Genomic DNA, 25,850 nt, shown 5'->3' on the forward strand with positions numbered 1-25,850 from the left:
TTGACTCGCAAATACTTACAAATTGCTCCATTACCCTCAAGATGTGCCCAAATTATCCCCCTCTCTCCAACAGTCCAAAAACCACTGGTCTAGTGAATATAGCATCTTCCATAGGAAAATGAGTAAAGTCTTCACTTCCACTTTTTTTCCCAGGGTTCATATTTTTGCAATTAAAACCAAATTAAACGTGTGTGTGTGTGTGTGTGTGTGTGTGTGTGTGTGTGTGTATTTATAAATAAATTTTCCTCTTCCATATTCTCTCTTGAAGCCCTTGGACAGACATTCAGAAGTTCTTGTCTGCCAAAACAGCTGGAAGCAGAATGGCATTTTGGTGGAGTAAAATACCAGTATGGTGGCAACACAGAAGGTAATTCAAAAAGATACTGCTTTCTAGGAAAGCTTTTTTTTTTTAAATGAAGTAAATTGTGGGTTTATTCATAAAAGGGAAAAAATAAGAATGAGGTTATATGAAGACTAGTAATTTTAAGGAGGAACTGGAGTTTATGATTTATGTCATGTTTATACTAATGTCTTATTCTGATAGGTAAAACTGGATTTGAACCATGTTATACTGAAGTATTGAAGGTTGTACAAGGAAAATTGCATCAACCAGATGAGATTCAGAGAAGTTCCTTTTATGCCTTTTCCTATTATTATGATCGGGCGGTGGACACGGACCTTATAGGTGAATAGGAAATGTTTGAAAAATTTGGAAATTAACCCTATAACCTGCAGAAGCAATTTACTTATTTTTTTTAGCTTAATCTCAAGATAAAATCTCAGTGGAGAGTACTCCAGTGTTACTATGAGTTGAATGGCCATATAAATGTTATTAATAAATAATAAAATCATGCAAATAATAACTAACATATGAATCTTATAACAAGTAAGGCAATAGCAGATAAAATATCAGCTAGAAGCAAGGTTGACATTAACTAATTAACCAATGTAAAATAGAGAAATCATTTAAATTTTCCTAAGGGACAGCAAAAGGTATGGTTTGAAAAATAAGAGCCCTTTAGAAACAGCCATTACATTCTCTAATCTCACAGTTGTCAAAAAAGAGCAGGGCTGCAAGTGATATCTTTGGCTATCAGGGCAATAGCTGAAGGAAGAGAGGGGAAGGGAAGATAGTGATTAGGAGCGGAGTAATGCTATATTGGAACATTAATAGCAGCTGCATTGAGAGAGAAAAGTGGAGAAGTACGCTTTTTTTCCCCAACCAAGCAACCTATTCCCTTAAAAGGAAATATAGGGGATTACATGCTTAAGGCTCCAGGCAGAAATAAAACTTACTGCTCTCTCTGTGTGTAAGAGACCTATGGAGAATAGATAGACCTGGGGGCACAAAGTGGTGCCTAACCTGCTAAAGAAAAATACTTAACCAAGGCCATAAGGCTGCATCGTTCCAAAATGTTAATATGAAATAAAGAAAAAGCTATACCTTAAAGGGGAATAATCATAATTAAATTTAATGTGAAAGAGAACTATGCAAGAAATGTGTCATTTTGCAGTATTGATTCAAAAATATCGTGATTTTTTTAAAAAAAATGATCATCATTCAGATTTTAACTGATCTGGAAGTACTGTACAATTTGAAATACAGATTTCATTATGTCAGAGCTATGATTTTTACAGTAACTTTTTCTGAGTCAGATGATAACTTTAACCTTTTGTCATTTCAGATTATGAGAAAGGTGGTGTCTTATATGTGAAAGACTTTGAAAGAAAAGCCAAACAAGGTAAAATGAGTTTGATTTTATCTAGATTCCTTCTAGTTAGTTTACTACCAATTTTAAATAGCTCAATTTTTTTTATATTGTTTTGTTTTTATTTGGCTATCTTGCATTTACAGATTTTTTAATCACTTAACTGTCATGTTTGGTATACTTAAACTTGAAACAACAATATAATTATTCTTAAGAGATAAGACAGGTTAATTATCTCACTGACTAAAAGAAATCCTTGAAAGAAAATCAATTGATAGGTATCATAAATTCAACAATATTTGCCATCTTACGGGGTCACATTTCATCTTGGTATGTATTATCTATAATGTGTTTACAAACTTATGTTAAGTGAGGAGTAAATGATCTACTCTATAGTTTAAATAGACAGTAATACCTCATCAAGTAAGACTAAGGAATTGGAAACAGCCTATGGTTACATAACTCAAGCCACATTCATTAGTACATTTGAAAACTTCTTGAGATGCTCAGCCCAGCATTTGAAATCTATTCCTCCACATGGTTAGAAGATATAGGAAAAGCAAGCAGCCAAAACCATAGCTTATTCCATATCCTTCAGCCATGATTAGCAGTAAACTAGTATTAAGCAAGAGTTTCTGTGATACTAATCATTATGTATGTTTATTTTTCAGCAACTATTCTAATTTTATTGAATATTCTCCTCCTTGTTTTCATTTAGTTTGTGATAATCTGGATAACTATAGCACTGCCAGCCCCTTTTTATGTATGGATCTCAGTTATATTACAGCTTTATTAAAAGAAGGCTTTGGATTTGGAGACAGCACAGTTTTACAGGCAAGTAAAAATTGCAGGATCCAACTTAGCATTTCATCCCATGAAGTTATGGGGAATTTATTTATTTTAGTAACATTGATTGTAATATGATGGTTATCATGTTTTTGTATCGTATTCTGCTAGAATTAGGTTGAGAAAAACTGAATTACAATACCTTTATTTCATTTGAAGTTGTTAACTGTAGTTTAAAGGTGTTCTGAATGAGAACTCAAAAAAGCTTTTTTGCCGAATGGATGGATTATACATTTATTTTCGTGGCATTCAAATACTTGAAATTGGGAATGTAGAATTGCCATGCTGATCAGAAGACTCATCTAATCCCAGTCTACCCTAGCATCTGTAATCTAGATGCTACTAAAAATCTATAAAGAACATTTACTCCCATTTTCTACTATGTGCCGTTGAGGACTGCTCCTTCAGTTGCAAAATCATTTGAAATAATATTTATGGCCAAGTGATTAAGATGTTATAAGGACTTGTAAACAGGAAGGTTGGAAGGTTGAGATCTAAGTACCACATGATAGATTGAGTCCTTCTTACTTGCCCCATCTCCTGCCAACATAGCAGTTCAAAAGCATGTAAATGCAAGTAGGTAAGTAGATAGCATTTTGGTGGCAAGCTAACAGCATTCCTTGCGCCTTCAGGGTATAGTTATGCTGGCCATGTCACCACAGAAGCATCTTCGGATAACGCTGGCTCTTCGGTTTGAATCGGAGATACAGTATTTTTCGCAGCATAAGACGCACATTTTTCCCTCAAGAGGCTGAAAATCTAGGTGCACTGAATACAGCATTTTTTTGCCTCCCAAAACCTCGTCCCCTTCACCAAAATGGCTGTGCATAGCCCTAGGAAGCTTTTAGAGAGCCTCTGGGGGCTGGGGAGGGCAGAAATCCCCCTCCCCAGCCCCCAGGAGCACTATATAAGCTTCCTAAAGGCTATCCATGCCCTTTTTTTAACGAAAAACAGGCCACTTTGCTAGTTTTTGCTCCCCCCCAGAGCACTCTGCAAGCTCCCTAAAGGCTATTCATGCCTTTTTTGGTGGAAAAAAACGGGCCTGTTTTCGCAAAAAACGGGCCGTTTTGGGGAGATTTGCAGAGTGCAAAAACTTTTTTTCAAATTTTCCACTTCATGCTGGCTGGGGAATTCTGGGAGTTGAAGTCCACAAGTCTTAAAGTTCCCAAGTTTGGACACCCCTGCCCTAAGTAGTTCATATGGGAACCTATGTATCCCATAGGTTTGATAGTGGATGTAGTTTACATATGTACAGGGTGGTAGTGGTACCGGGCCTTGAGCCTTTTGGAACCGGGCCATGGAAGTGGTGGGTGAATACGCATGCACATCCCCCTTGTGTGACCACTGGGTGACCGTGTATGTGCGCTCCATTCACATAAGCGGCGGGCAGGCCCATCCCGTGTGCAATGGATTGCGAATGCGCTTGACCCCACTTGCATGAAAGCATCCGCTTACCCTCCTCCCCCACCAGTCCGCAAAGTCAGAAAAGTTGAGCAACTCTGATCTAGGATACCATCAAATTGAAAAATATTGTTATAGTGGCTGCTTTGTAATTACGATAACTTTCTCCTGTGTGCTGCTTGGAGAATCCAAGCATGGGTTAAATTTGTCCATTAGCCTAGAGACTGAGTTATGAAATTGTTGACCACGCCACCTCTGACTGGAAGAGTTCAGTTTTTTAACTCAGCCCAGCCTGAAGAGACATATATTTTTTCTCTCAAGCATAATAGATAAATTAACTCTTTTATCTGTAAGTATTTTCCCTTGTAGGTTTTTTTCCTCTACTCTAGGTGACTACTGAATTGGAGGGCAGGCAGTTCCGTTCCGACAGACTGCCTTGCCGGGACGTTTGTTTCCCAGCGCAATTCCAGCACACCTGAAGACTAACTCGGCCAAAACAGGTAGCGGTTGACCTCATCCCCTATCAATAGCCGCAATGAAGAGCTGGTTCGCCACTCTCAAATCAGCCACTCTGGGCGAGATCCACTGATTAAGCGACATCAGTCCCTACCGCTTTAAATTCACTTTGCTGCTGAGCCTCACTGTTCGGGCAAGTTCGGGTTCCCTGGCAGGCGCAGTTCGCTAGAAGTAGCGCAATCGCTGCCCTGCTCACAGAGCAGCGATTACTGCTGAGGCTGCCGCAAGGAAAAAAGTTTTGAGATGGCCGTTGCCCTTGTCAAAATCGTAATGGTGGCCATTTTGGAAGCCCTTTTTTAAAAGTCTGCACCATTGCGAGAGGACTAAAGGGCGGCCGATCTGTTCGCGCCCAGCTGCGTGATGTCAGATCACCCGAGGGCGGTACTAACAACAACCTGATGCTGACCACCATTGCGCACAAGGATTTGTTCGGTGCAGCAGCGGCTCGTGTTTCTTTCACCTATGTTCTCCTTTGCGAAGGCCGATTGTTGAACAAACCGTCGTTTTCTCAGCTTGGCTGATTATTCTGAATGAGCTCTTATTCTAATGATGGCTGATTGCTTGGTGATTGGGAACAACTCAGGGGCAGAAATCTTCCCCTCATTGCCTTCCATTCAGTCCAGGGCCAGCAATAGGGTTGGGAGGACTGTCACCAGGACCTCCTGCAGGACCAGGTCAGGCGCCTCATCTGTGGCTGCAGATAAGGCCGCAGGGCGCAAAGATAAGAACAAGAAGGGAACTAGGCCCCCGGCCACTTCCACTTCCAGCAGATCCCCACCAGCCCTCACCTTGCAGGCCTCCCCACCGGCTTCCCCACCCAGACTGGCAGGAATTCAGGGTTGGTCCCCGAATATTCCCCTGCCATAGGGCCTCTCTGTTGGGGACATAGGATTGAGACCCCATTCATTGTCTGAGTCCTCAGACATGTCGGAGGTTCAGGCGCCTGCGCCTAGACACTCAGAACTGTCAGCCACCTTTGCCCCCACTGCAGCAGGGTTGAGGCCTGAGGAAACACCTACCATCAGTATTCCTCCGGAGCTCAGAGACATGATTTCTGTGGCCATAACTCAGGGAGTAGATGCTGAACTCCAGAGAAGGGGGCAATGTCCCAAACACTCGGCCTTGCACAGGGAACTATCTGTTTCGCAAGGGGACCCTCCATCCTCACTACCCTCAATCCACAGTGAGGGTTCTATGCTGGGTGATGAGGAGGACCTGGGCGGGTTGGAGCTCTCTGATGATGACGGCCCAGTCAGGACAAGCCTTCTTTCTCTGGGCTGTTTCACCCTACATTATTTAAATCATTATTATATAAGGCCAAGACCACCGCCAACATGGGCGGCTCTACCACACAGGCCAGTGCAGCAGTGGGACTCGACTCCACGGACTGGTTCTTTGCTGAACAGGTTCAGGAGCAGGACGCTATCCCTTTCCCTAAACTATTTGTAGATGTAGTGCAGAGACAGTGGACGCAGCCAGCTGCAATTCCACCTCTCAGCAACGGTGACAGGAAGTTATTTGGTTCAACCCTGGAGGTGGATGGGATCCTTCAGTTTCCCACCGTAGATCCCCCAATTGCTGCTTTAGCCTCCCCAGCCCTGGTGCCATCCGAACTGTCGGAAGGCCTCAAGGGAGAGGATCGCAAAGCCGAATTGATGATTCGCAAGATACACCAGGCTGCCACCTGGGCTTTACGTTCTGTGGCTGCGGCCTCCTTTTTCAATCGAACATCCCTGGTATGGCTGAAACAGCTCCAAGCCAGAGTTGCTCCAGAGGATATGCGACTGCACCAAGATATTAACAAGCTGGTTGCAGCTTTGGGATATTCCTCTGATGCTACTCTTAATGCAACTAAATTTGCATCTCGGGCTATAGCGTCCAATGTCACCTCCCGTCATTGGCAGGGGATATAAAATCTAAATGGCGCCCACCTTTGTCCCCATTCAAAGGCGACACCTTGTTTGGGACCACCTTGGACCCCATCTTGATAGAAACTAGAGATAAATGCAAGGTACTCCCATCCACTAACAGACGTTCGGATAGGAGACACCAGCCTTATTTCAGGAGGCAGCCCTTTCAGGCCACAGACTCTGGGTTCACAACAGCACCTTATGTTCCCTAGTATAATAGGCCATACACACATGGGCAAGACTGCTCAGGACCGGTCGGTGGCCCGGGACAGAAATAGACAACAGAATCAGCAGCAGTCACAGGCCCGGCGGCCATTTCGTGGCACCAACAACGGGTACTTTTGCCAGTATAGGTGACTCCCAAAGGGATGGGCCTATTTGTAGGCGATTGTCAGCCTTCGCAAGCCAATGGGCAGAAACCACCTGACGCTTGGGTTGTGCAGACCATGAGGCTAGGCCTCATGCTAGAGTTTCTCTCCATTCCCCCCAAGACATTTCATCAAGTGCCCTGTCCCCAAGTGTCAGTTGAACTAGGAGATCCAACACTTGTTATCCATTGACGCCATAGAACCAGTGCCCCAGGGACAGGAAAGGCTAGGATTCTACTCGATCTTGTTCCTAGTCCCCAAGTCCTCGAGAGAATGGAGAGCCATTCTAGATTTAAAGATACTGAATCTGTACATCAAATACCAAAGATTCAAGATGCAGTCCCTCAAGAGCATACTGACCTGCATCAGATAAGGCGACCTGATGACATCAATCAACATAAAAGAAGCCTATCTACATGTGCCATACACGCGGCACACAGGAAATTCCTGAGGTTCCACTTTGCGGGCTGCCATTTTCAATACAAGGCCCTGCCATTCGTCCTCTCATTGGTCCCACAAACCTTTACCAAACTGTTGGAAGCCATAGCCGCATATCTGCGTTCCCTACCAGTCAAAGTCAATTGTTACCTCAACGATGTCTTGATTCTCTCCTCATCGAGCTCCCAGGCAGTTCGAGATCTTCAAACAAGTATTGACACACTGCAGCGCTACGGGTTTGTGCTGAATTTTCCGAAAAGCCACCTTCAGCCAATCACGAGGTTTCTCCATCTCGGGACTCTAATAGACTCTGTCACATATGAGGTGGCATTATCTCTGGAGCGAGGCAGCAGCTACCTGTCACTGGTGAGTCACATTCGAAGTCAGAGACTAATACCACTAGCTGTGCTTTCCCAGCTTCTGTGAAAAATGATTTCATGCATAGACATTGTCCCTGGTCGCGTTTCCATGCTCGTCCCCTCCAGTGGTTCCTTCTCCCATTCCAGAGGGCGCACACCAGCCACTCTCAGGTCAAGGTGCGAATTTCACCCAAGGTGTCTACATCACTCTACTGGTGGAAGTCCTCCAATCTGAGCCAGGGGTCCCTCTTCAAGGAGCCGGACCGGATTGTGGTAACAACTGATGCAAGCCTGTACGGATGGGGGGGGCACACTTACTTGACTAGGTAGCCCAGGGGCGTTGGAATTCACAGGAGCTCAGAAACAGCATCAACTGGCTGGAACTGTGCGCCATCCGGTTGGCACTTCTCGGCTTTCAGGACTTGGTCAGGGCCAGTCAAGTGCTGGTCCTCACCGACAATGTGGCCTCCAAGGTGCATGTCAACCGCCAGTGAGGCACACGATCTAAGTCACTGATGTTGGAAGCGGAAAGACTCCACAGTTGGGCGGAGAGACATCTCTTATCAATACGGGCGGAGCATATCTCAGGAACCGCGAACGTCCAAGCAGACTGGCTGAGCAGGGAAACAGTGGATCAGTCAGAGTGGCGTCTATCCCCAGCCCTGTTCCAAGAGCTATCCCGCAGATTCGCAACCCCACAACACTCACCTCCCTTGCTTCTTTGCGAGATTCCAGGCACCGGGAGAGGAGGGCATTGATGCACTACGCAGCCCATGGCCCCCGGGCCTGTTTTATGTGTTTCCACCACTCCCAGTAATTCCGCATATCATTTGGAAAATCCTGGTGGAACAGGTGGAGGTCCTGCTAGTCGCCCCAATGTGGCCGCGCCGTCCTTGGTATGCCAACCTGCTGAATTTGTCCATATCTCGCCCTTGGAGAATTCCGGACGGTCAGATATCCCTTTCACAGGAGGCGCTATATCATCAGAGCCCCCAGGTTTTGCAATTAGCCGTGTGGCACTTGAGAGGGATATCTTGATGAAACAAAAGTTTTCTATCAAGGTCATCAAAACGATCCAGGCAGTTCGGCGTCCGTCCACGACAAGAATTTATGAGGCCACCTGGAGGGCCTTCTGCCGGTGGGCCCGCAGAGCCAATATTAATCCTGTCTCGACTTCAGTGCCGCAAGTACTCGAGTTTTTACAGAAGGGTATGGATAAAGGACTTACTCCCAATACTCTACGCCGCCAGGTTGCAGCTCTATCGACGGTCATTGTCGACGGTCACGGACGCTCCCTGGCTCAGCATTCATGGGTACGGTCTTTTCTCAAAGGGGCTTCAAACCTTAAGCCCCCAGTCATCCATCGCTATCCCACGTGGGACCCGACAGTGGTACTACAGGCTCTCACCTCAGAGCCCTTCGAGCCTCTCCGCGCAGTTAGTCTCAGATTGTTTACCCTCAAAACTGTTTTCCTTGTAGCCGTTACTTCAGCTCGTAGGATATCGGAGCTGCAGCCATGTCGGTCTGCGAGGAACTCTGTATTTTCTACCCAAACAGGGTGGTCCTTCGCCTGGACCCGACATTCCTCCCCAAGATTAACTCGTGGTTTCACCGGGCGCAGGAGATCATTCTCCCGGACTTCTGTCTGCAACCTTCACACCTGAGAAACAATGGCACCATCTTGACGTTTGCAGGGCACTCTGCCATTATGTGTAACAAACTGCTTCATTTAGAAGGTCAGAAGCCTTATTTGTTTCCTTTCAGCCATCAACCATGGGCCAGAAAGTATCCTCCAACACTATCGGACGTTGGCTGAAAGCATGCATTGCCCTTGCCTACGAGACCCAGGCTAGACCTGTACCCAGGCGCATCACTCCTCATTCCACCAGGAGTGGCGGCCACCTCGGCAGCCTGGGCCACTCAAACCTTGGTAGAGGAGATTTGTAGGGCGGCAACCTGGTCATCATCATTGCCCTTTGTCAGATATTATAAGTTAGACGTGTTTGCTGAGGCCTCATTTGGGCGGCGGGTCCTTCAGAGGGTTCCATCAGGATATCAGACCTCTGAGCAGTCAGGCTCCCGCCCTTGAGCTTCATTGCTTTGGCATGTCCCATGCTTGGATTCTCCAAGCAGCGCACAAGAGAACGACTGTTGACTTACCTGAACAGTCCTTCTATGTGCGCTGCGAGGAGAATCCACCCCACCCTCGCTTCGGCTGGTCCAGGGGACTTCGGGACTTGTATTTCTGGTGTGCCCTATTCAGAGTTTGACACCTGTCTTGAGTATCGGACTGTTTCATTTCTGGACTATGTCTATTATATTATGACCTGACAGCAAAATCTACATCTCTTAATACAAAACTGAACTCTTCCAGTCAGAGGAGGTGTGGTCAACAATTTCATAACTCAGTCTCTAGGCTAATGGACAAAGTTAACCCATGCTTGGATTCTCCTCACAGCGCACATAGAAGGACCGTTCAAGTAAGTCAACGGTCGATCTCTGTCAGACCCATGTAGATTCTTATTTTTAAAAATGAATTCAATCTAAAAAAATGCCTGTACAATCAAGTAAATCAGATCTCTTATTTTTCCTTTTCAGCTAGCAAAGAAAGTCAATAATATAGAGACAAGCTGGGCTTTGGGGGCCACCTTTCACCTTCTACAGTCTCTAGGACTCTCCTACTAGGAAAATAGAAGATTTGCATTGCATGCAAGAGCCATTCTGATCAGCACATGATAAAATTACAGACCAAAGTAGAAGAAAAGTTGTACTTTTAAGAACTGCAGTTCAACACAAATCCTTCTACAGTGCAAGACCTAACTACCTAACTGATGCCAAAGAACTTCGAAACAGATTAGGCATCGTTTCTGTCAAGTCATTAATGCATATTTGTTACCAGGACATCCAACGTTGGACTTGCTCCACAAACTCTTTTATCTATGAAATTCTGAATGTTCACATCAAAGAAGCAGCTTAGTCTGATTTTTGTTTAAAAAAACAGCAAAACCGAAGTGTATTATTTATCTTTTCCATAAGTTGTTTGAAACCAAGTAGTTATGCTTCTAGGGTTAGCTGGTTCTTAAGCATAAATAAGGACATTATTTTATTCAATTATATATATATTAGTTGGTGAGGAGTATTAGCAAAAAAAATTTAGGAATCCCACAAGGAATTGTTTCAGGTTTATTTTTCTAAATTTGAAGAGCAAAGTCCTCTGTAATGTGTTATGTTAGAAAATGAGGTTTTCTTGGGTTAAATAGTTATAACTTCCTCCTCAGTCAACTCTTATAGAATAACTTAATGCAAGCCCTGGATAGCCTCTTTTTAAAGAATTCTATGAAAATAAATGTCTTTTTTTTAACTAACACATTCCCCCAAAATATATATTGGTTTGGAGACAAGGAGCAGTTAGTTACATTCTGGCTAGTAGATTAGTACATTACTTGTTGCAAAGCACTTAACTGGATCAGAAGATCTCTTCAAATGATAAAACAAAATAATCTCCTGAACTATGTATTGTGAGCCATCTTAATATTTTGCACATATTTCTAGATAGTATACATTTTTTCTAAAAAAAAACCTTCAGCATAAATGTTAAAACATGGTAATAAGATATACCTACATTTTTAACCAAGTGCTCTTACTCAATATCAGAAGTGTCAATTCTGTGTACATTTACACTGAAATGATACTTATTTAAATAAATTTGGAGTACTAATCAGGAACTTGTCTCAGTGAATGAGGCATGATGCTAAGCTTTTTTTCCTCTGATGATCCCCTTACTAGTTTGGTATTAGTGCCTATGCTTTTCCTCATGTATTGAGATTGTTTACAAATGTAATTATCTGCAAAGAATCTGCAATGGCCTTGTTGAAAAAGATACAACTGTATAATTCATGGAGGAAGAGTTAATGAAAGGAACACCTAACAGAGGACTAAATTAATTACTTCTTTAAGCAAAGACAGATTGTATAAATAGTATTAGCATTGGGGCAGTTGCTTAACAAGTAATTTATATCTAAGTAGATAAAATTAAGCTAAACAGTAAATGGATTAATTTCCTTCCTAATATATGCCTATATATGCAGCACTGTATGTAACTGTGAAATAAAGTTTAGATTTTTTTTTTCAGAAACACAGATTTTATTCTGAAATTATTTGTTCAGAGGACAGTATGAATATCACTATTCATTTAGTTATATTCTTGTAACATGGTGCTGTAATACATGGATATTCTCAAATCTAGCTGTTTGTTACACAAAATGTATTTGAATGTTTTAATAATAAAACTATTTCAACAATGTTCTTCGGCAGTCTGTAACCGATACTCACTCAGCTACTCTACTTCTTAAGTTTATAATCAGCAAACAACTACCTCTTCAATGTTGTTCCTTCCAAGACAATAAGAAGACAAGCTGATGAGAAGCAGGTTGTACTTTGTTCAATACTTGAACCTTTAATTGTTCTTTACTATGATCATAAACTTTTTCCAGCAGTAGTCCTTTGCTAGGCCAATTTTATAGTTTAAAAAATTGAGTGCTATTGAATAGTTTTTGGAATTCTAAGAGAAGGCCAAATAATCTATTCACTGGAAGAAACAGCAACTTCAGGGTAATAAATTAGTCTAACAATCTTACACATCTCCTTAATTCTCTATAGTATATAAATAGGTATCCAGCTATCATGAGTGAGCATGTACCTCTGGATTCACAAGGTCGTCATTTACTGGCAAACGCCATGATCTGTTCCTAAAGGATGAGGGAAAAACAGACATCTTAGTATTCTATTATTACTTCTACCATTATTCATAACAATGAGGATGTGGTTTCTTAAGGAGAACGGAAAATCCATATCAAAATCCTTGTTACCTTCCTATGCCATAAACGTTTATTACAACTAGGTTAGGTGATAGCCTCTTTTTTCTCATTTCCTACTAGGTCTTCCAGGGATACCAATGAACGAAAATAAAATACAACAGAAGTAGTACAGTTGTAGGTCTGTTGATGAACTATCCAGTATCCTGTGATTTTGGGATTTTTTTTGAACAGCCCTAATAAATCATATAGATGGCAAAGTGCCATCACAGATCCTTTCCACAGATATCTACAGAAGACCCCTAGTGTACAGTTTCCTTATCGGTGGTAAAAAAAAAAGAACAGTACTGTGGGTTCTACATTGCACTTACCGTGTTTCCCCGAAAATAAGCCACGCCCTGCTAATAAGCCCAATCGGGCTTTTCAGAGCATGCGCCACAATACGCCCTTCCCTGAAAATAAGCCCGCCCCCAGTCCCCGCCATTAACACTGTACCACCTGCCGGTACAGCTTCCGGGGCAAAAAGAGGGCTCGCCGCAAAAACAGCGGCAGGCCAGCAATGTGATCACCCCCTCCTGCCTGTTCCTTCTCGTGCAAAAAAACACCGCCAACCCCAATGGCAAAGGCAGCCTGCCTGGTTCCCTTCCTCGCGTTCCTCGCCATTGTGCTCAGGGAAGCGGCTGGTGAAAAAAAAACTTCTCACGAGTTCAATCAAACATCTTGAAATCGCGAGAAGGTTTTTTTTTTTTTACCAGGGGCTTCCCTGAATATAATGTCGAGGAATGCAACAAAGCTAGAAAGGTAGGAGGCACGCCCCGCGGCCCAACACCGCCCACTTTGCCCCAATGGTAAAGGCAGCCTGCCTGGTTCCTTTCCCCGCCGTCCCTTTAACGAGGGGCGGCAGGTGGGGTGGGGGGGAGAAGCGAGGCACGCCTACCTTTCCAGCTCCGCCGTGTTCCTCGCCCTTTCGCCGATTGAATCCCCTTGTAAAAATAATCTTGCGAGTTGAACTCATGAGGCTTTTTTTACAAGGGGATTCAATGAGCGAAAGGGCGAGGAACAGAAAGGAGCTGTCAGTCTCTGGTAGCGCTAGGACACGCGTCTCGCTTCTCCCCCCCCCACCTCTCCCCCCTCACTAAAGGGACGGCAGGAGAGGGAACCAGCCAGGCTGCCTTTATCATTGGGGTGAGGTGGGCGGTGTTGGGCTGTGAGGTACACCTCTTATCTTTCCAGCTTCGTCAAGTTCCTTGCCCTTTCGCCCATTGAATCCCGTTGTAGGAAAACCTCGCGAGTTGAACTAATGAGATTTTTTTTACAAGGGGATTCAATGGGCGAAAGGGCGAGGAATGCGATGAAGCTGGAAAGAGGTGCGCATCGCAGCCCAACACCGCCCACCTCGCCCCAATGATAAAGGCAGCCTGGCTGGTTCCCTCTCCTGCCGTCCCTTTAGTGAGGGGGGAGAGGTGGGGGGGAGAAGCGAGACGCATGTCCTAGCGCTACCAGAGACAGACAGCTCCGTTCCGTTCCTCGCCCTTTCGCTCATTGAATCCCCTTGTAAAAATAATCTTGCGAGTTGAACTCATGAGGCTTTTTTTACAAGGGGATTCAATCGGCGAAAGGGCGAGGAACGAAACGGAGCTGGAAAGTTAAGAGGCATGCTTCGCTTCTCCCCCCCCCACCTGCCACCCCTCGTTAAAGGGATGGCGGGGAAGGGAACCAGGCAGGCTGCCTTTACCATTGGGGCGAGGTGGGTGGTGTTGGGCCGCGAGGCGTGCCTCTTACCTTTCCAGCTCCATCGCGTTCCTCGCCATTGTATTCAGGGAAGCCCCTGGTAAAAAAAACCTCGCGATTTCAAGATGTTTGATTGAACTCGCGAGGTTTTTTTTTTTACCAGCCACTTCCCTGAGCACAATGGCAAGGAACGCGACGCAGCTGGAAAGGTAAAAGGCGCGCCTTGCTTCTCACCTGCCCCAGAAATAATAAGCCTTCCCCTATAATAAGCCCAAGGCCATATTTCGTGGGGCAAAAGAAAATAAGCCCCTGTCTTATTTTCGGGGGAACACGGTAATAGTCTCTTAACCACTTTCTTGGTGTGTAATTTGAGTCAGATAAATTACTTGAGTCCTTGATAAAAATCTTTGTACCTTAATCAAATCAACAGCAAATTGTTTTATTAGCAAAATTAATAATTAAATTAACTAAATAATTGCAAAATTTGTGATCTACAAAACAAAAGAACTATATGAACCATACATAGGTGAGATTGTGTTCTTACCCATAAAATTATAGATAAATCAAAGTTCCTCTCTCCATTTATGGAAACTTAATGGTATCTTAGGAACTGAAATTAAATTCACCTGGAAAGTAAACGGTTGGAGAAAGCTGATAGGAATACAGTACTAGTTAGTTAAATTTAAGGATTGCAAGATCTGGGCTACAGTGACCAATTAACTGCAAGACGATAGCAAGAGTTATAGAATATTCTGAACAACCATCCAGCTGAGAGCTACTAGTTTGTTCTGAGTAGCCCATCGTGGGAATCAAATCAATACCACATGTGGCAAGAAGATAAATGTTCAGGAGGGCTATTGTCTAGCTACAAACATGCCCCTTTCCATTAGCCTTCTTCTTTAAATGAATTATCACATTCAGTTACCTACTTTAAAAAGAGAGAGCTTACTTTAACAGGAGGTACAGCGTTGGTTATTTGCAATCCCCACGTCCTCAGCAGCACGAAAGGTGCCATATTTGTAGAGTAAAGTCTGCTTAACAAATCAGTTGCCGCCACAAGAGAAAGATTGTGCCTCTGTCGTTCTCCTTCATATTGCAGTAGATGACTTAAAGAACCTACAAAGTTTATTCTGAAATTAATTAATTAGTAAACTGATTATACCAAGGAAGTTAGGGAGGATTGGAATCAGGCTACAAAATTACTCAATTTGATAAAATGTCAGAGTTTAACAAAAAGAAAATGGTATGAAGGGGGTAATGGCACTCTTTGAAGATCAACATTTTCCCCTCGTGGTAGATTACAGGGCCTACATCAGAGTTCCCCAACCTTTCCGGCTTTGTGGACTGGGCAGGTGTGTGGGGGGGGTGGGGGGGAATATTATGTGTGCAGCTCCATTTGCACAAGCTGCAGGCCCACTTGCCGCTTCCACGGCCTGGTTCCAAACAGCTCACACACCCCAAAAATTAAGTTAGAAACATTTTGCTTTGCAACATGTCTGTATCCTTGTTTTTAATTAATTAATAAGTAATTAATTAATTAGTAATTAATCAAAGAATAAACCCATGTTAATTCCCAGAGAGATGGCCATTGGCACACTAGATGTTTATGACAAAGCCCTGCTTCATTGTGTTATATACTTACCTAGATCTTTTCCTTTGAATGCTGCAGCACTTAGATAATTTGTCAAGCATGAAATATCACCAAAGCCCATATTTACACCTTGGCCAGCTAAAGGATGTACCCTGTGAGCCGCATCACTGAAACGAGAGGATAATAATACTTGACACAAAGGAAAATCCACTATCTAGTTCATGGTAAAGAGACACAACACTAATTCCCCATATTTCATATTCTACACACTACAGAACTCTCAAGCAATATCTTTAAACATTTATAGGACACACATAAAAGTTGATCATACAATAGGACTTTCCTAGCTCAGGTGTTGATATATTAAAATGGAGAAATCAAAAGAAATGTGGCCAGATTGCTTCGGTACCAATAAGACAACAATAGATTCTAGTTCCTATTTTCTAGCATAATCAACCAATCGTAATTAAGAAAAGCCTTTATTATCTATTTATAATAAATTATACATATTATATTTATACACACAGAGTATATCTGTGTGTATATATATGTGTGTGTGTATGTACGTGTATGTGTATAACATATACATACATACATACATACATACATACATACATACACTATATTTCCAAAACTATTTGCTCACCTGCCTTTACTCACATATGAATGTACTGTGACATCCCATTCCTAATCCATAGGGTTCAACATGACGTCGGTCCACCCTTTGCAACTATAACAGCTTCAACTCTTCTGGGAAGACTGTCCACAAGGTTTAGAAGTGTGTTTATGGGAATTTTTGACCATTCTTCCAGAAGCGCATTTATGAGGTCACACACTGATGTTGGACAGGTTTACGTGGCCTTCCACTTCGTGGCTGAGTTGCTATCATTCCCAAACACTTCCATGTTCTTATAATACAGCTGACAGTTGACTGTGGAATATTTAGGAGCGAGGAAATTTCACGACTGGATTTGTTGCACAGGTGGCATCCTATCACAGTTCCACGCTGGAATTCACTGAGCTCCTGAGAGCGACCCATTCTTTCACAAATGTTTGTAAAAACAGTCTGCATGCCTAGGTACTTGATTTTATACACCTGTGGCCATGGAAGTGATTGGAACACCTGATTCTGATTATTTGGATGGGTGAGCGAATACTTTTAGCAATATAGTATGTATGTATGTATGTATGTATGTATGTATATACAGTATGTATGTATATATATATATTTTATATATATATATATATATATATATATACACATACATACATATACATATACATATACATATACATATACATATACATATACATATATATATATATATATATATATATATATATATATGCTGGTTTTGTTGTATTCGGGTCTTTTCCGTTGAACCTTACACGGGAAAAGACCCGAATACAACAAAACCAGCATACCTACACCCGTGAAAATCTACGAAAACAAATATATATATATATTTGTTATATATATGTATGTATGTGTATGTTATAAATATACAACATACACATACATACAGAGAGAGGGGGGGAGGGAGGGAGGAGGAAGAGGGGACAGTTTAGGTAACAAAACTCCATCACTACTCCCAAATGTTATTTACAGCACTGAAGTTTCTTAAAGTAAAATTACCCAATAAGGGCTACACGATCTTGGACATATTCTGTTGCGTGTCCCAATCCAAGAGGGAATACAGCTCGGCTCTTAGGATCGACTTTTGCAACACTTGGGGGCAGCTGTCGGGCTGCAGTCCCCGATGGCATCAAGAAAGAAACAGCAGATCGAAACATGGATGCAGCAGTATCAATGAAGTCCGAGTGATTTGCGTTGCTCCACTGAATAATGATAAAGATTTATTTGATAACTATATGCCCCTAATAGACACTTAAATTAATAACTGATATTGAAAATCCAGTTTTAGAACACTTCTGCCCAACATTTGAACTTAATAGCAGTCACAAGCAGGAAATATAGTAAATAAAACATGTTCGAAGGAAAACGTCTTCTTCTTTTAGCCCTGTTTCCAGTGCTCTCAACAAGCCGAGGTGGCACAGTGGTTAGAGTGCAGTACAGCAGGCTACTATAGCTGACTGCTAGCTGCAGTTTGGCAGTTCACATCTCACCGGCTCAAGGTTGACTCAGTCTTCCAACCTTCCGAGGTGGGTAAAATGAGGACCCAGATTGTTGGGGGCAATAGGCTGACTCTGTAAACCGCTTAGAGAGGGCTGTAAAAGCACTATGAAGCGGTATAAAGGTCTATTGCCATTGCTATTCCTTGAAGACAGAACTCACAGCAGCTCATAAGAAACCTTCAATAAGTCTAGAAACAGAACAACCTCATTTTTTGTGTGGCATCTAAGAAGCACAATGACAAAATAAAATTCTGATTCATTTATTCTTGAGTCATTAATAACAATTGAAAGAGACCTTGGAGGGCTTCGAGTCCAACCCCAAACAGGAGACCCTATATCAGTGATGGCGAACCTTTTAGGCATCGTGTGCCCAAAGTGTACGTGTGCGCCCAAACTGCAAGACATGGATGCCGAGACTCAAAAAATCAACTGGCTGGTGAGAGGCGTGAGTGCATGCACGGCACAGACCCGAAACAGCTGGGGCGACGGCGCACTTGCCCACAGAGAGGGCTCTGCATGCCACCTCTGGCATGTGTGCCGAAAAGGTTCACTGCCCTCTACCATTTGAAACAAATGGTTGTCCAATCTCTACTTAAAAAACTCTGGTGTTGGAGCATTCATAACCTCTGGAGGCAAGCCATTCCACTGATTAATTCTTCTGTCTCCTTATTTCTAGGTTGATTCCCTCTCCTTTGTAAAGTGTCCTGGTTATGTTATTAAGATAGGCAGCTGTACATATATTTTAAATAAATAAGTAAAAAAGTGAGTGAATGAAAGACTGAATAGATTAATGATTCTTTCAATGGCAACTTAGTCCTCAAATGCCACAGGTGGTGAAAGGCCATGGGGTAGGTAATGTGAGCACTAATAAATATGTCCATACACAAGTATCCTCCTCCTCCTGCCCCTGTGCCCACAATCATGTCAATATTATGGGAAGGGGAATAGGGAGATGACACACACAGAAGCCCTATGAGAATAACCACTATGGGTGTTTTCAGGATAAATATAGGTGATGGCATCCATGGAGTTTTGAATTGAACAAACAACTGGTGACAACAACACAATTAATAAAAGTTACGTTCGTAGAAGATGTTATCGATCTTTAGGCAGAGGTCTGTTTTAGGTTAAATGTAAGGAAGCACGGAACCTGAGAATAAGGGAAAAATTCGATCTTTGTATGCAACTAGCACGAATATAGCTTCTAGCTATAAAAATTATTCAAACATTGCATTGCTACTTTTGAATACTTGTTTCCCATGTTTCCTATCAGAGAACATCAATAATCTGCATTTCATAAAATGAAAATACTCACAAAAGCAGAGTTGACCGCGTCCACAAAATTTTCTTCATCCATACTCTGAAGTTGAATTGCATGTTCATGCGATGTGGACCAAACCAAAGAGCTGGCTGTATCAGAGAGCTGATAATAAGAGACAAAAACAAGGCATCTCCTCAAATGTATATCCCTGCAAGGATCTCACCAAAACCTAACATCTTAATAAAATCATGAGAGGCGGTTAAAGGGGAAAAGTACACTCATAAGAATTTTTTTAAAAAAATGCTTACTGTAATAACAGATCTGTCAATTATGAACTAATGGAAAACAAGTCAAAAGACAATGACTAAAAACTGGGTCAGATGAAAGTTGCAAAGTTCTTTACCGGGAGGAGAGCAATTGGTCCTGATGGAAGAAATCTCTGCCATGCCACATTGTTATCGGTTGGCTGCAATGTATGAAAGACAGTGAAGATTACTAATTTTCTGTGGTTAGTTCTTTATCTTCAAAGTTGTAGCTTGATATTCCAACATCTGACCTCAGACAAGTGAAGAGTGGCAACTACTGCTGACTGATCATACTGATAATGAATATTCTGAATACCAACTCCTTTCCGGATCAAAGAATTTTGCCCATCCGCCCCAATCTGTGAAGATAATAAGAAATTAATTCTTTTAACAGGCTTAATGAAAAAACAAATCCTCTTTTAAGAGCTCTCAAAAGGTATCTAGACAAAGGCTCTATAACAGTGATGGTGAACCTTTTCGGCACTGAGTGCCCAAAACCAGAACACACATGTATGTATGTTCATGTGCGTGCACCAGAACACTGGAAACCAACAGACCAGCTGGCCGATGTGTGCATGCCTGTTTTTCTGCCATTTGGGGGCATTTTCAGGCCATTTTTGAGCCATTTCCAGGCTATTTGTCAAGCTGTTTTTCAGGCCATTTTTCAGCCTGAAAACAGCCTGAGAAACAGCCCAAAAAAAGCCTGAAAACGGCCCAAAAAACAGCCTGTTTTTTAAACCAGAAGAGCAGCTGGCGACATCACACATGCCCACCGAGAGGGCTCTGTGTGCCACCTCTCCACCAAAACAGATCCAAAAGCTAACATGGGATAGTAAGAGAGAATGGAAAATTCCCAGTATGTCAATTCACTCATGTGACTTCTAATCTTGTCCACTAGAAACACACTTTCTCTCTTCTCTTGCATGTGCATCTTACATGTAACCTATTTACAAGGATATGCACAATGGATACTCAAATTGGCACCATATGTAATTACTGTTTTTTTCGGACTATAAGACACTCGGACTATAAGTTGCACCTAGCATTTGGGGAGGAAAACAAGAAAAAAAAATCTGCCTCTGCCTCCCAGCAATTGCTTCCTTGCAGCAAACAGCAAACAGCCTGGTCAGCTTCAGCACAGCCTGATTTAGCATGAGCAACTGATTGGTGGTTGGATCTGCCTCCCAGAATACCACCAATCAGCTATTCCAGGCTGTAGGGATCGCCGCCGCCACCCCTCACTACTGCCACCTCCGCACGCCTCATTTTTGGCCTATGCGCTTTGCGTTTTTGGATCGTTCCATCCAGCGGCGATAGGTGGCAGTGGCAATGGGCAGCGCCAGTGATGATGGGCAGCGGCAATCCCTGCAGCCTGGAACAGCTGATCAGTGGTATTCTGGGAGGCAGATCCAACCGTCAAACGTTGCTCATGCTAAATCAGGCTGTGCTGAAACTGACCAGGCTGTTTGCTGCAAGGAGGCAAATTACTGGGAGGCAGAGGCTGAAGGGTGGCGGCCGGAAGGTTGGTGGGGCTTCGGCAACATTCGCTGTATAAGACGCATAAACATTTCCACCCACTGTTTTGGGGGGCAAAAGTGCGTCTTATAGTCCAAAAAATATAGTACTTCAGAATAAATGCATTTAGAATCAATAACAAGAATATTTTCAACTCATCTTTCAACTCCCTTCAAGCTGGTAATGTTGACATGACATTAGAAGCAAATCGAGTAGAAAGGATTAGAAAAGAGATGGTGCCTAATCAAATAGAAAATATCTTAGTTACCAGCAATTTGGTTTGAAATCTGCGTCCATCTGCTAAATCAATTTGGACCCAAGGACTCGAGTCGGAAGATTGATGTTGAAGGGGCCAGGTATATCCAACTGCTCTGCTCCTGTAGAGAACTTCCACTCGGTCTAATAGGGACACAATGTAAGTCTTTAAATGATAGAGAAGCAGCAAAGTATTAAAATTCTGAAGCCAAACAAGACCCAAGCCTTGCTAATTGAATTAATAGCTTAATATCTTAAGAAGGGACACTTCCATACTCAAAAATAGAAAGCCTCAAGAAGCCTACTATTATAATCCAGATTATTTACTGGACATAGATTTCATGGCTTTCTATAACTGTATCTACCCCGTTTTCTAAAAAAAGGCTAACGTAAACCAGAATTAAGATAAACAATAGCTACCTGAAACTGTATCCAATTGTTTGTATAGAGCTGACATGATAACATCATTCTCTACGATATAACCCATATCTTCCAGGTTATCATTCTCAAACATGATCAGGGCCTCAGAGCAAGCATCCCACACCTACAAAAAGAAATTCTCCATTTAAATGCAGCAAAGAAATGCATCAATATCCCCTTTATCAAGGCTTTCCATTTATAAAATTCAACTGCTGGAGTGTCTAGCTTTAATGCAATTAAAGATATTAATGTTGAAAAGCAGAAGGTACTTAAAAGTGAGAAACCTAAAGGCAGCACTTCATATATTATTCCCACAATAAATACATTGCCTAAAATGGTTAGAAGACTGAGCAGGGCTATAGCATACTTCCCGAAGGCCTAAATTACAGGGAATATTAAGTAATGAGAATATAGGATATTTCTTTCAAGAATATACAAGGGAAGGATTCACAAAGCAACTTTATCATTCCTTTCTAAGTACAGAATTGTACCAAATGATGTCTTGTCACTAGCAGTCATTACTCAAAGTCATAATTCCTCTTCATAAACTCCCCTTCAAATTTTCCTCTACATTCCCAAACCCACATCAGATTTGATTGGTGAGTATGATGAGGGATAAGGAGGAAGAGGAGAAATTCATTGGGTGAGAGAATATCTATTCACATAACACTGGATGTGGCCCAGAGCATCTTCCGCAGCAAAGAATAATTATTTTACATGTTTATACAAGCTCCTGAAAACTAGGGCTGTGTAATGATTTAATTCCAATAAGATGCTTCAGAGATTAAGCAATGAAAATGTAGCATCTGTCTGCAGTTATTTAAAATAATGACATCTTTGCACAGGATGCTGTAACAACTGCCGACAGGTACTATAGCAAAACTCCTAAACACACTTTATATGTGTCTTGTGTCTGAAGCACTGCATTGCCCTGCTAAAACAGAATGTATAATTGATTTTTACATCATATGTATGATACATATAATTTTCTCTAGAGAAAAAATACACTGTAGCTGCTAAGAACAAAGTAACTTAAGAATCTGCACAACCTATTATTGTGCATAACATAGTATCACAGACATCTTTATTTTTTGCATTATCAAGCACCTGCATCCTCCTAAAAGGTTTGATTCTCATATTGCAGATATGGTCCCATGCACCAAAACCTAAAAAAGAAAGAAAATTATTCTACTATATCACAGATTAACTCCCACATTCCATAAACATTTAATGAGAACTCATCACAGCCAAAGAATAAATAAAACTCAACTATTATCTACTTTTTTTTTTTGCAATAGTCTTTGTTCCACTGCATGGGTTTTTATAGCTTTTGATCCATTTTCCATTTCCGGAAAAGATTGTCAAAAGCTTTAAAGGATTTTGTTTTTCAAATATGCACAAAAAACAAGCAATCATAAGGAGGAATGTGAAGAAATGCTAGAAGGCAGTCAACTAGGACATCAATACATATTTTGTGGTTCTAGTATCAACACTGAAAACTCATGGGGCCAAAAAAATAATAAGATTCCCAAGATTCTTAGACCAATATATAAAGAGCTAATTATACAAGACCATATTTCAATGGACAGGAATATGTGAAAAGAATAGAATAGAATAATAGAGTTGGAAGAGACCTTACAGGTGAATAATTAACCTCTCTCTTAAATTAATATCCTGCATAGAATGCAAGACTCTATAATTTCATACCAAGCATCAAACTCAATATACCCATTCCTTGTGTGGCAACTGCCTCAGTTAGTGATCATTACAAATGCTATAGTAATAAACAGCAATAAAAATCATTTTCCAGACAATGTGTACATTTAATCAAACGTCAGGAATCTGACAATACATGCCTGTGAACATAATTAATTTGGAGAGAAAGTAATGCTGGCAGAGCTATGCAAGTTAACTTTATTTGAATAAGACAGCAAAACCAGTGATTTTTTCATAATCTCTCTCAATAAAGTGTTTACTTAGCAGCCATTGTTGGAACAGAACTTGGTTAGTAAACAAGGATGGCTGTGTATGGTTACCCACATTCATAGTTGGCATACAGGTAACTAGGTAATGCTATACTTACTACTTAGAAATGTTGCAGATCCCGGTGTGAGAGCACTGACTCTATTACTGTAATCTCTTGATAAATCCTTAATTTTTTTTTGAGGACGAGCTTCTAGTAGTAGTATTTTTTTATCAGAGAGATGAACATCATGCCCTTAAAAGAAGCAATCAGATTTTTATTTTTTCGAGCAAAGTTTAATCAAGTATTTTTTTAAATTATGAAATATAAGCCATTGTACACATATATACAAGGAATAGACTTGTTTTGGATTTTTTTCTGAACACTCAGAATGCTTAGTACCCTAATTCTGGTAAAGTATCTGGAGGATTTCAGTACCAGAGTTATTCCTTCATCTATATCACAGGAAAATCAGAAACTCAGGCTGCATGAGAGAATTGAATATCTATTGTCTATAACTATGTTTCAACCAAATATGGTTACACTCATTTTTTCTCTAGCCAACATAGCGCTATCAAATACAACTCTATAAAGGTAGTCCTTGACTTACAATAGTTTATTTAGCGACCATTCAAAGTTACAACAGCAATAAAAAAGTGATTTATGACCATTTTTCACACTTAGCATCCCCATGATCACGTGGTCAAAATTCAGATGCTAACAACTTACTCCTATTCATGACAGTTGTAATGTCCCAGGGTCATGTGATCACCTTTTGCAACCTTCTGACAAGCAAAGTCAATGGGGAAGCCAAATTCACTTAACAACCATGTTACTAACTTAACCATTGCAGTGCTTCACTTAACTTGGCAAGGAAAGTCATAAAATGGGGCAAAATACACTTAATAAACATTTCACTTAACAGAAATTTTGGACTCAATAGTGACTGTAAGTTGAGGACTATCTGTATTGCCTCTATGGAAGTGGTTTTTAACCTTTTTTTCATGGACCATCAATACTTAACTCAAGATTTAAATCAGGGCTGTCAAACTGATGGCCTGCAGGCCGGATGCATCATGTTCTAGCCACGCCCACAATCGACGGGCGAAGGGGGAAAAAATCACAATATGTCATATGACGCCGCCATGACGACACGAGTTTGGCACCCCTGATTTAAATGATAAGGTTTCTTCAAGTCTTTGCAGACCCCCTATGGTGACATCACACACACTCCTGGGGGTCAGTGGATCACAGGTTGAAAACTATTGCTCTATGGTTTGTTTAGCCAACAGAATCTTTATAATTACTAAAACATAAAAGCTTATGTAAGATTTGTAGTGTAATATCTAAACGTGACATTATGAATAGTTATAGTTATGAATGTTTTCGTTTATAGAAATGTTACATTTTTTTTTGAAGCAGCTCAACAACTGAATCGCCAAAAATGGAATGGCTAATTTTATTCTTTTTAATTTTGTTCATGTGCCCAGAGCCCATTTCAATTGGAAACCATTCAGAGCCTATTTCAATTGGAGCAGCATGTAAAACCTGTAATTTAATATAGTTTGCACTGACAGACCTATATTCCGGTACCCAATACACCAAAACTGTTCGTTGAAAGATATACAATCCCTATCTTCTTCGATATATACAATCAGCTAAACGTCCACTTTAATAGCGTTTTAATCCTTTAAATAGGTCTTCAAATTCTGCCATTGGGGGATGCACACCGGATTATGCGACGAACATTTCATAACCATTCTCTTTAGCGTGTAAAAATATTATAAATTACCAGTCACAATAATCACCTTCGGCCTAGAACCAACCCGATTCTCTGTATCAACATCCCCCAAACTGGTTTTCTCGGCAAGTATCGGGCAAGAATGCCCAATCGCCATGACGGAGGGGGATCAAATCAGGGAAAGCTGTGGAGACTTAAATAAATAGGGATTCTTGCAGGCTTCTGGGTGCCTTTAAGGGAGGTTTATTGCCAAATCTCATACCCAGAGCAGCAGCCATGGCGGTTCCCACCATGCCACCGCCCGACACCACCACATCGTACACGGCGTTGGAGCCGTTGCATCTCACTGAACCCTGCCGCGACAGAGAGCCGACAGGCCCTGCGAGAAGAAGGAAGAGACTCTTCCGACGATACAATCTGGCCCCTCGATCCAACAATAATCCCGCTACGGCAGCCATTCTTTCGGAAGTGACGAATCCGTCTCTCTAACAACCGCTCGTTACCGGAAACGTCTTCAGGATTACCATGACAATGGACAGGTTAACGGAGCCTGCCCAATGACATCTCGCCA

At 41.8% G+C, this 25,850-nt stretch overlaps 3 protein-coding genes across 7 annotated transcripts in view; 1 reads left to right on the top strand and 2 right to left on the bottom strand.

Moving 5' to 3' along the window:
• Positions 1-11,848, top strand: part of ENTPD5 (ectonucleoside triphosphate diphosphohydrolase 5 (inactive)) — a 34,500-nt gene extending 22,652 nt beyond the window's left edge. Inside the window, exons 11-15 of the mRNA XM_081936079.1 lie at positions 269-367; positions 545-685; positions 1,686-1,742; positions 2,428-2,547; positions 10,150-11,848. Of these exons, the coding sequence (XP_081792205.1) occupies positions 269-367; positions 545-685; positions 1,686-1,742; positions 2,428-2,547; positions 10,150-10,232 (500 nt within the window). The 3' untranslated portion in view covers positions 10,233-11,848. The remainder of the gene's footprint in view (positions 1-268; positions 368-544; positions 686-1,685; positions 1,743-2,427; positions 2,548-10,149) is intronic.
• MIA2 (MIA SH3 domain ER export factor 2) overlaps positions 1-25,850 on the bottom strand; it is a 141,918-nt gene that overhangs the window by 11,347 nt on the left and 104,721 nt on the right. The gene's annotated exons all lie outside the window — the stretch shown is intronic.
• On the bottom strand, positions 11,667-25,766 carry COQ6 (coenzyme Q6, monooxygenase). Of its 3 annotated transcripts, none has more exons than XM_081936076.1 (12): positions 25,542-25,766; positions 23,659-23,793; positions 22,683-22,741; positions 21,576-21,699; positions 21,169-21,299; positions 19,637-19,744; positions 19,484-19,546; positions 19,135-19,242; positions 17,320-17,522; positions 15,735-15,850; positions 15,042-15,208; positions 11,667-12,295 (listed from the first exon to the last, which is right to left on the bottom strand). In XM_081936076.1, the coding sequence occupies exons 1-12, from the start codon at positions 25,735-25,737 to the stop codon at positions 12,266-12,268; spliced, it is 1,440 nt and encodes a 479-aa protein (XP_081792202.1). In that variant the 5' UTR covers positions 25,738-25,766; the 3' UTR covers positions 11,667-12,265. The 3 variants fall into 3 exon arrangements, with proteins under 3 accessions (XP_081792202.1, XP_081792204.1, XP_081792203.1); XM_081936078.1 differs by having other exon boundaries at positions 25,347-25,685; XM_081936077.1 differs by lacking the exon at positions 11,667-12,295 and having other exon boundaries at positions 15,085-15,222.

This window comes from Natrix helvetica (genome assembly GCF_964273705.1).
Source record: "Natrix helvetica genome assembly, chromosome: 1".
Classification (NCBI taxonomy): domain Eukaryota; kingdom Metazoa; phylum Chordata; class Lepidosauria; order Squamata; family Natricidae; genus Natrix; species Natrix helvetica.